The sequence below is a fragment of the Manduca sexta genome, chromosome 12 (genome assembly GCF_014839805.1).
Source record: "Manduca sexta isolate Smith_Timp_Sample1 chromosome 12, JHU_Msex_v1.0, whole genome shotgun sequence".
In the NCBI taxonomy this organism is placed as follows: domain Eukaryota; kingdom Metazoa; phylum Arthropoda; class Insecta; order Lepidoptera; family Sphingidae; genus Manduca; species Manduca sexta.
The window spans coordinates 3,846,228-3,857,258 of record NC_051126.1 but is presented as its reverse complement, the minus strand read 5'-3'; the positions used below and the strand labels follow the sequence as shown (position 1 = coordinate 3,857,258).

Here is an 11,031-nt window from a genome sequence, read left to right as displayed (position 1 = left end):
CTAAATAAAATGTACATAATATTTTTTTTGATATATCATTTGTATGACTTATGTTGCGAAACTGCATTGAGCAAACGTAGTGCACTAAGGCCTAAATACTCTTTATGGGAGAGGCCAGTATTTAATTGCAAGAATCTGAAAAAATTACTTATGACAACAGTTTTAGACACCTTCAGAGCACAAACTTTCTTTAAAACAAAAAAAAAACTATATGGCTTATAAACACTTCTCAGCAAATAAATGTAAAAGTAAAGTTTCGTTTTATAGCAAGTTATTTTAAATAGAAAATCATCTTTCGTTAATACTCTGCGCTATTCTAAATGAGATGTTTCTTGGAAATCGGCTCGGGTGACAGATTTTCAGGACTTTCAGGACGTTTCACTGTGTTTGTCCCTCTTCGGGATAAAATTAGATATGTAAAACGGGACATAGCTTGCCAAATTATATCCAAATCCATTCGCTATTGTTGCCTTTACTTGAAGTGTCCAAAACATCTTTCGCATTTTACATTTATGACATAAGGTGTATTTATGACAACAGAAATATGCAATAATGTATTTAAATGATTAAATTTGTTTACCAATCCTTACATTGTTTAGATTTTATGAGTAGTATAACTTAAAGCCCCGCGCAGACGATGTCCGTTTGCTACCGGGAAACAGTTGCTAAATTAACTTCAGCATCTATTACTTTTATGGTAAAGTTCCGCGGTAACAAGTCTGCGCGACGCCTAAGTTGACACTAGCTGACATAAATAAAGATATGCAAATCCCAGACATTGGGATAAGTATACGAATGTCTATTTAAAAAAAAAACCATCAAACATTATGAGTGGTAAAGATCCGCATCAATATAAAACCTACCTACAGAGTATGTACATACAGTTCATAGTTACATTACATAAACCGAAACCGCAAATTGGATTGAATCGGTAAACCAAATCCAGTTTGATGGTTTTACTTATTAATCAGCATTGCGGCTAGCGCTCTTTCAGTTGGCCCTAAATCTAGATTCCCTTACATCATAATCTAGGTCTAAAGAATTCTTAGCAAACCCTAAGTAATTAAAAGTTCCTTGGTACATTCAAAGGACTTATAATTTCTTTTCAAAATGTCCAGTATAATTACAAGTTTTTTCTGAGCGCGATAATTATGCCGTCCAGTCGCCTTTATGACACTGAAAGGCTTGTGATTTATGAACGGTAAAAATGGGTTGATAGTTTTACTTCTGAACTAGGTGTTGCTCGTGGCTTCGGTTGTGTAAAAAGGCTTTCCCGCTACTGAAGTCTTTGACATTACAGCTAAAAGTAGCGCAATGTACGTCACCGTCATCTATATAAACTAAAGATAGATTCCGAAATTAAAATTTTTCTTTCTAGAGGAAATTATCGAGGTAGCCAATACGGTATTCCAGGTCACGAATTTTGGCAATTAAATATTGCCGCAACCATCCCTTTTGGCCTCCTTTTGCTGTGTGGGTCAGGCCTTAAGCCACCACGATGGCCTGACGAGAGTTGGCAACCTACAATAAAAAAAAATCATGGGATTTGTTAGATATGTAGGTTTCTTCTTGTCTTCCTACACCGAAGCGCTCGGTTATTTGAAAAGAATGCAAACGAAATTAAAAAGTCAGAGGTGCATGGCTTGGATAGTAGATTGAACCTGCGATCTTCGTCTTAAATCTCTGTCATTACCATGTTATATTTTTCTGTAGTTCTAGTAGACTGCCTCTACAGGCCGCTGTTAAGTAATGATATGAGAATTTTGACTGGAACATATTTTCACTCCATTCCGTTCATAGCCTTAAGATGACAAGACAGATGTTAATATTTTCCTGGTTTCAAGGCAGCGTGAGGTTTTCCTTGTAAGGGAAAATGTAATAATGTAACAAAAATAAACCATTCATTTTCACGCCATACTTTATGCTTAACTTATTGAAATAAATAGGGATTTGTATTCCCAAATGATTTATCTGTAATAATGGATTCTAAAGTATCTATAAATTGTTTTGAACCGTCATGCTTTTTAATATTTTTTACAATCTTTAGTTATCATTCATAATACATTATTTATGAAATGAAGTTTGATATTTCAATTTATTTCTAGTTATCAATCATGTTATATTAATATTCTCTCGCATATTAATATAACAAAACTACGTCTTGAGTTACTAAAAATTCGCATCATCTATTATGTATACTGGAAATTCCAGACGCTCCAACAACACTGTTTATTTACGGTTAGGTGAAGGAACTCTGTTTTACAGCCATGCGGAATTGTAGTTTTATAATATTACTATTTCTGTACAAGTGCATTTCAGCATCTTTGGCGTGCATGTACGTAATAAAATGCACTTAAATTTATATTTATTTATGATGGTGTTGGCACACTTCATGTACACTATACTATGGCACATTTTCTTTAATTATTTAAACAAGAATATTAGAACTAAAGTCCTTGATGCGACCACGAAGGCTGCAGTCTTCGAAACAGGAGTAAATAATAATATATAAAACCGCCATAAAATTCATAAAATTGTTTTATATCAATATTTAAAAAATCAAAATTCCATTGGCACATGTCTAATATTCGAGAGCGTTTGTGCCCCAGCGGGCAGAGTCCATTGAGACTTATAAAACGAAAGGTCTCAAGTTCCACCCTCGCAGGGCTATGATAAATGTTTTGTATTACCCAAAATATTTGTTGCTAGCGTACGTGTTATGCGATATATTTACTTTCGCAACGTCACGAACCCGAACACAAGACCTGACTGACAGTGTTAGTGAAAGAAGAGAGAAGAGTTCTATTATTGGCACAAATTGCAGTTATAAAAAAATAAAGTATTTTTATAGACAATTAAATCAATGTCCCAACAATGGGCTACTCATTTAGCTTAATGCTGCTGCAATACAGCTGCAACCCTGGTTTTCAATGGGAAGCCCAAATGTCGCAATGTCCATTCGTTGTGTGCATTTAGTTACTATTCTGTGTTGCGTGTTGTTAGGTCTAAACATGAAGCACATCCGTCGTGTTTACGTATTTATTTATGCGTCTCCATGTTCCGACTTTATATTCACTTAAAACAACGTTTTCTATCTTATTTGTGTATTTTAACTTTTCAAAACAGAGCGGTTTTATGTACAAGTAGAGTTTTAAATACGACTATACGTTATTAGATTTTACTCGCGGTTTCGCCTGTGTAAAGATACTACTTCAGGATAACAGTCCTCTAGATTTTTCCGGGATTAAAAGTAGCATAAGTCTTTCCCAGGTTCACGAAATATCTCCATTCTAAATTTTATCAAAATGGGTTAATTGTTTTATAAGAAAGCGTAACAGTTACTTTCGTAATTATAAGTAAGAAAATAGATGTCTCAATATGACGAAGCGACTGTCTGCCTACAGCATAAAAACAAATTTGTACGGCGCCTAAAAACATAAATTCCCTAAAATAAAACGCGTCAAACGTGGCGCGGCGTGGCGTTAGTTAAATCTTAAACGTCGATTTCCGAAACGGCTCGTAATATTGCCGATACGTTGCCGGCCTTATTGGTTCGGTTCACGCCAACACTAAAACGTACAAATGGCGGGCACGCATTTTGCTTTTGGTTTATTGGTATGTATGTATGTTTGTTTCTATATCAACCGCTGGCAAGGTATTTTCTAAGCGATATTTTTTTCGAAAAATTGAAACTAAGTTCAAAATGCGGAGAAAATGTGCTGATTCGGAATAATTATAAAATTCTATGTCGCTTAAGTCTGTTAGCCAGCCAAAGGCTCATAAAGAATGATATGAGGATTGTCGTTAATAGGTGTTGCTTCAGTCTTCACTTGCATGATGGACCCTTCCTGGCATAACTAGCCAATAATCCAGGACATGTGTGACAATGACAGGCACATCTCTGTGCTAAATTCCATATCTAGCCGTTCAGCGGAGTCTACGTTTACATATAAAACATATGGAAGCATTTCAAACATTCGCATTTATAATAGGTATTAGAAAAAAATCACCTGAATCGCATGAGATTAGAGTTCTTTGGGTGCATAAGTTTTAATTCTTGCTATTTTATGCTCTATTTGGAAAATAGATCTTGCTGATAAGACTGATTTTAGTTAGTCATAAACAAAATATTTTTCAGATTACCCATGCTAAGTAAACTTCACACACTTTGTTTTTGTTTTAAACCTAAGTAAAAGGGTTGTATAATTTGGGTGTTTTACCTTTATAAATCTTGATATAAAATATTGTCCTCTGTTGACGTGAACCTATTGGGATCTCTTGCCTTATTATTGGATTTACGTATTTCCTATATGTCGAGCCTTTCCGGGAAGGCCATCGCGTCATAAACATTTCGCAATTTTTACAAGATACTTTTTTTTTCTGGCTTATTCAAACTAAAATATAAATGATAATATTTAAATCCATCATCGTATTTAAATACTAGAAATATATCATAAGTAGATATGTCGATTAGGATAAAATATAAATAAAAAAAAAAAATGCTTTATTCATCACGTAGGCGAACATGGTTACACTTATGATAAGTCAAGGTACATGAGAACATTTAATTATTACTTAATTAGATTAGCTTATATAAATAAAGACAATTTATATTGAAAATAAAATAAATGAAAAATATATCTAGCTCGGGCTGGCAGGGAAGAAGAAATAAAATGATGTATATATGTATTTTTGAATAAGCAATAAGGGAGAAACGCGTCGCGATCCTCACCGGTGAGGACAATAAAAGCCCTAACCTAGCTAACCTACCAGCCTTTCACTAACTACCTAAGCGATGACTACCCGAAGAAGAAAGGCAGAAAGAAACTCCGGGCTTTATTTTTTGTCATCAATTGTCCATTCTTTTATAATATTGTTGGATGGATGTTCTTGAAAAGGCTTGATTTAATTTAGGTTAAGAGTCGAGCTTATTGTTACTAGTCAAGGTATATTAATTGTAATATGCGCAAGACTGATCCAGCCCACAAAATAACATTTTCAAAATAGTGAAAATTGAAATTTAAATCGCATTTTTGCTCATTAATATTTTATTTTATATTTTGTTAATAAAAAGTTCATATTAATATATTTTGACTGAGATGTTTTTACTAATGGAAATATGGACCTTAAAGACTAGAACTACTTTGGCATACTCGGCTCATTTTCGTTTATACTGTGGGTTGGATCATTTTTGCCTATATACGTACAAGTAGTTGATGGCTATTTACACTATTATTGGTATTCTTTTAAGTAAACCAGGTTTTACTCCCAACTTCATCCCCATGAAAGATATTTCCCAGATTACAAGTCCTGCTATATTTACGTGACGTAAAATGCCTTAACTTAGTCTTAGTCTTACTCTCGACTTAGTCTATCCGCGTGCCAAATTTCACACAATTCCTTTCAGACCTTAAAGATGATCACAAACATACAAATTTATTTTAGTAGAATTTCTCAAAAATATATAATAATTTTTTTAGGTTTGGTTTACGATGAAACACATCCAAGCAAATGTGACCACTCCGGCAATGAACTTAAGTTCCATTGTAGACCAGAAACGTAAACAGGATTTAGTTGACGAGGCATTTTTGGAACAAAAAGATGTTCTTTTAGACATGGTACGTTATGCTTTTAATATTTTTCGTTTGGAAATTCGCCATTTAGTCTAGAAGGATATAATGAAGTAAATATTAGGAATATCTTTGTTATAATTCTGTTTTAATATGAATAAATAGTTTTCGAACATATACTTACTATTTTAGCTAGAAACGAAGCTTAAAGAAGTTCGAGATAAAAAGAAGAAAAAATCTGATAAAAATTCAAATAACCATGTAGATAGTAAATGCGACGTACTGCCGAAAAATGTAGATCTGATTTTAAAAACTAGTGGCATCAGCGCTGTTGGAGACGCCGAGGTGAAGTTGAAATTTGGAAAGACTGGTATGATAAAATGATCCACAAGTTCTAAGGATTTTTTGCTGGTGGTAGGATATATATTGTATCCCGAATAACGACTACCGTACACAAGGTATTAAAACCCGCCATAATGGTCCATGTAAGTGTGTCGCGTTCCGGGATCGGCATTTTTATAGACCGGCATAATTATCTCGACTGCTGAGGGGTAACCATCTCTCGTCCGTTGAGATTCTATTGGACCCCACTCCATTTACCATCACGCGCCACTGCACCTGAGTCTTTACCGTACCCATTAAAATAGGACATACAAAATTAGAATTGAAATAAAAAGGAATCAGTATTCAGACATAGCCTCGTAGAAGTAGACAGAGAAGCAAGAAACATATCAAAGCTTCACCCAACGCATTTCTGGCTATGCTCTTATAGCTGGGGAAGCCAACCTCCACGCCGATAATTAATTATACAGCTTAAAACCTCTCGTGTCGTTTAATGTAGTAAAAGCAAATCGAGGTTTTTATTAGTGAAATATCGAAACTCAGATCTATTCTCGTTGCAAAGTCGTATTTATGCGAACTATTCTTATTTTTTCGAGTCAATAGTGATTCAAGGACGATTGTTCGTATTCCTAAAGCCACTCTAACGAGGTCCAATGCTCAACTGATTTGTGTAATATCCTTAAGGAGTAATGCTAGGGATTATCGGAAAATATTTTCTTGTTAGACGTACAGCTGACGATTCAAGAGGTAGATGCCGAATGTAGAAGTTTAAAAGATAAACCAGGCATTTGTGAAATAGAAGCAGATTTTTCTTACATTATACATTCTATTAAATAAATTTAATGGTCTCACTCACGAATTTTTTTTTATTGCTTTGAATGTCGAAACGAGCTTGCCGTTCGCCTGATGGTAAGAGATACGACTTTTTTCATTTATTTCTTTTAAGTTACTTAGTTATGGTATATACATATTCACGGATAATTTGCTGTTAGTTATTAAAGTTTATAATTTGTTACGTCTTAAAACTTCTCTGAAAAATATACATTTAAATAAAGAAAGTCTCATCCAAATCGGATCAGCAGTTATTGTCAAAATCAGTGTCATTAAAAGTTACATACACAGAAACAAACATGAGGGTTGAACTCTTATATACACCTCCTTTTTAAGTCGGTTAATAATAAGAGGAACCATTATTAAATAATTCATACCGAATATAGCAAAATTATATCACGATGCTCCGACACTTTTGATGTATTAAACATCTCTCATTAACTTAAGATGGCATATTTCAATTTGCCTTCGCATCACGCATGTAGGGGAAGTAATTGAGTTAATTTAAGTCAACTCAATGGCTAATACGATTTGACATTGTCATTACTTGACATCAGGCTTTTGATTAATAAACACCGAATTATAATTTCACACATGAGTGATAGAAACTTGTTAATGTGGTGGGTCTCTCATATGTGAGAGTCCGTCTAAGACGGTACCACCGCAATGACTATTTCTGCCGCCAAGCAGCAGTGTTTATTCACTGTTATGTTCCGGTTTGAAGGACATTGCAGCCAGTGTAACTACTGAGCATAATAAGACTTAACATCTCATGTCTCAGAGTGGCGAGCGCAGTGGAATACCAAACTATACTTTGTAATTCAAGGTGTTGAATGTTTCTGCTGTGTATGGCCGGTCATATCGCTTACCATCAGTCGAACAGCAAGCTCGTCTCGTCATTCAAAGTAATAAAAAAAGTCGTGCATTCCGAGCGCTGTACGAGTGTAAAAAGCATTATTTGTCTGAACATATTCGCACACGGCGTCGTTTCAGAATCGTCGCCTCTTGTACAGTCTCCTACAAAAGTAACTGAAGAAATTTAAAACTTTAAATCATGTATACACTTTTGTGTTTTTGCCAACATTTCTTTTTATTCCCAAAAAGAGAAAAAAATGTTACAACTAAACTTAACATATAGACGATTTGATTTTTTTTTTCAGCTACTTTTGTGTCTGACTGTACTTGTCATTCCAACAGTAGATCAAAAATACAAGTCCGCGTACGATAAAATTACGTCATGGCATTTGTGCAAAATGCAAACGAAATAAATTCATCAAATTCAAGCGGTCAGCTTCATCGAATTTGATTAAATATTCAGCTAGTTTTAAGTTACTCTTGCAAATAGTTCACGTGGATAAATAGTTTCGATACTTGGGTTTAATAAAATGTTTAAAATAGGTATGTTTTTCGTGGTAAAAGGTATTTAATATGAGCGTAAAACAATGTTCAATGTATAACCTTAAATCGTATTGTAAAAGGAGCTCTATTTAACTAATGAACAACAATCATATTTGGACAAACCAATTTGAAATTCTGACGTTGATAGATCGAATTGGAGAGTCGTTTTAAGCTAAGCATAGATTTTGGGATGATTGACAGCCATTCAATAATTTACGGTATCTCATTCCGTACTGTGATAAAACAGCATCAGAAAATTCGTTCAGTGCGCCATCTGAACTAAATTATTGAAAATAATTAGGACATTGATCAATTTAAATTAAATAAACTTAACCAATGTAATAAATCTTTTGAATTCATAAAATATTTGGTGAATTATTCGGGATTGTTTTTATAGGAAAAGGCACTTTGAATTTGGATGCTAATGGAATTTCAAACGTGGGTCAAGCGAGATTAAAGTTGGGACTTGATGAAGGAGCCGTGCACATACCTGGACTAGAGAATTTATTTGTTGGTAAGAACTAAATGATAAATACGTATATTTAATAGCTTTTGCCCGCGGCTCCGCCCGCGTTATAAAGTTTTTCAGGCTAAAGTTTTCCGTTATAAAAGTAGTAGTTTCCCGGGAGCCTATGTTCTTCCCAGGGTCTCAAACTGTCTCCATACCAAATTTCATCTTAATACGTTGGGTAGTTTTTGAGTTTAACACGTTTAGGCAGACAGATGCAGCGGGAGACTTTGTTTTATAATATATTTTTTAGAACTATTTAAGAGGAACAATCCCGTCATACATCATTGTTGCATAACTTTAACCGTTTACGCAGCGCACGCAACGGAAGCTCTCAAAACTAATAATTTTTCCCCGTTTTTGCAACATGTTTCATTACTGCTCCGCTCCTATTGGTCATAGCGTGATGATATATAACTTTGAGCACTCCACAAACAAAGGACTATTCAACACAAAAATTTTTTTTCAGTTTGGACCGGTAGTTCCTGAGATTAGCCATTGCTGCTCCGCTCCTATTGGGTATAGCGTGATGATATATAGCCTATAGTACTCCACGAACAAAGGGCTATCCAACGCAAAAAGAATTTTTCAGTTTGGACCGGTAATTCCTGAGATTAGCCATTACTGCTCCGCTCCTATTGGGTATAGCGTGATGATATATAGCCTATAGCACTCCACGAACAAAGGGCTATCCAACGCAAAAAGAATTTTTTAGTTTGGACCGGTAGTTCCTGAGATTAGCGCGTTCAAACAAACAAACAAACAAACAAACAAACAAACAAACAAACAAACAAACAAACAAACAAACTCTTCAGCTTTATATAATAGTATAGATAAAGGACTTTCATGTATAACATTAAATAGTTAACATCTACATATATGATAAAACAAAGTCCCCTTTCTGTCTGTCTGTATGTTATCCATTTTCTCAAAATCCACTAAATGGATTTTTATGAAATTTGGTATGGAGATAGTTTAAGACCCTGAAAAGGTTAGAGGCTGCTTTCTGTCTCGGGAAAATATACAGCGTGACTTTTGTCCCAGAGAACTTTTTCACGCGGGCGAAGCAACGAGCAAAAGCTAGTTAAAGGATATTGTGATAACGGTAATAAATGCGTCTGGCAGTGCGTATTTCAATGCCCTTGTCCTTCAGAATGTGAAGCAATAATGGACACGAACGTCCATATCGTGGGACTGTGATTCCTCGAAATACCGACCCGTGACTCACGCGCAGGAATTTTGACCAATCACAATCGGATGATTTGGATGTTCGTGTCGTTTTTGTTTCGTCAAATTCTAAGGGCTGTAAAGTATTGTTAAATAATTGCGGTGTGTGTCGTCAGGCGAGCGATTTGCTCGTCATTTTTTATCTGAATAAAAAAATCATAAAAAATTTTCTTCATAAGTAATAAATATTTTATCCCAATTCTTATTTACAGACAGTATAAACGGAAACAAGTTAATCCTGTGTACATAAATATTATAAATATTATTGAATAACATCTATATAACTAACATCATCATCATATCTAAAATCTTTGTTAGATTCCAATTGTTTTACAGTATAAGAAATGGAAACACTTGATCGAAACAACCAAAAACCATGTAAAACGTAACTGAATACTTCTTTATTTGTTAAAGGTCGCTCGATACTTAACATGTGTCGGAAACAAACCGATAGCTTGAACGAAGAAAAAGAAAGTAACCTTACAAATACCGAGACACAAGATACTCGTAGAAGTGGCGTTGAAGTCAAAGTAAATGTTACAAGCACTGTTACTAACACAACTGTAGCCATGGATAATGTAACAACTGAAGCAACTGCGAACGATAGTGTAGTATCTAATTCAACGGCTGCAGATAATGCAACCATTAATGTTATACCGAAATAAATGATTGGTATTTTATAAGTCAATGTTGCCTCCGTTATTGTATAGCTAAGGTAAACTATAATTAAGATGTGATTCTTTGACTTTCATAAAATAAAGTAATATAAAAAGTGACACAATGATAAGTTCAAATACTTGAGAAATTTACTAATTTACCTTTTATATTATAGCTGGATCAGTTCAATTATTAGAAATTATCTTTATATCAAATAGTAGATTCGCAGGTATTTTATGAAAACTATAACTAATCAAACCTATCAAAAAGAGTAGAAGAGATTTTATTACATGAAATGAAAAGTTACTCAAGGGCCGAGTTAACTTTACGAACACGGAACGAAACGTAATAGTACGAAATTTTGTTCGAAATATTTGCCTTTTGATCGAATGAAAAAGTTATTCGGAATCTTTGAGTATTCCGGAAAGTTGTTTGCAAATTTGTTTCAAATGAGTGACAATAGACATTGCTCCGGGACTCCGACAAATGATTTTCCTT

General features: G+C 34.4%; 1 protein-coding gene across 1 annotated transcript; it reads left to right on the top strand.

Moving 5' to 3' along the window:
* Positions 1-3,520: 3,520 nt before the first annotated feature.
* Positions 3,521-10,652, top strand: LOC115442772. Its single transcript, XM_030167919.1, has 5 exons — positions 3,521-3,615; positions 5,481-5,618; positions 5,763-5,940; positions 8,539-8,655; positions 10,291-10,652. The coding sequence occupies exons 1-5, from the start codon at positions 3,583-3,585 to the stop codon at positions 10,539-10,541; spliced, it is 717 nt and encodes a 238-aa protein (XP_030023779.1). The 5' UTR covers positions 3,521-3,582; the 3' UTR covers positions 10,542-10,652.
* Positions 10,653-11,031: the final 379 nt, after the last annotated feature.

Excerpts from the sequence above, each read along its gene's own strand:
- LOC115442772 (XM_030167919.1), top strand. The coding sequence starts at position 3,583 with ATGGCGGGCACGCATTTTGCTTTTGGTTTATTG. Across the intron at positions 5,941-8,538 it reads GTTGAAATTTGGAAAGACTG|GAAAAGGCACTTTGAATTTG; the intron begins GTATGATAAAAT and ends TTGTTTTTATAG. Across the intron at positions 8,656-10,290 it reads ACTAGAGAATTTATTTGTTG|GTCGCTCGATACTTAACATG; the intron begins GTAAGAACTAAA and ends TATTTGTTAAAG.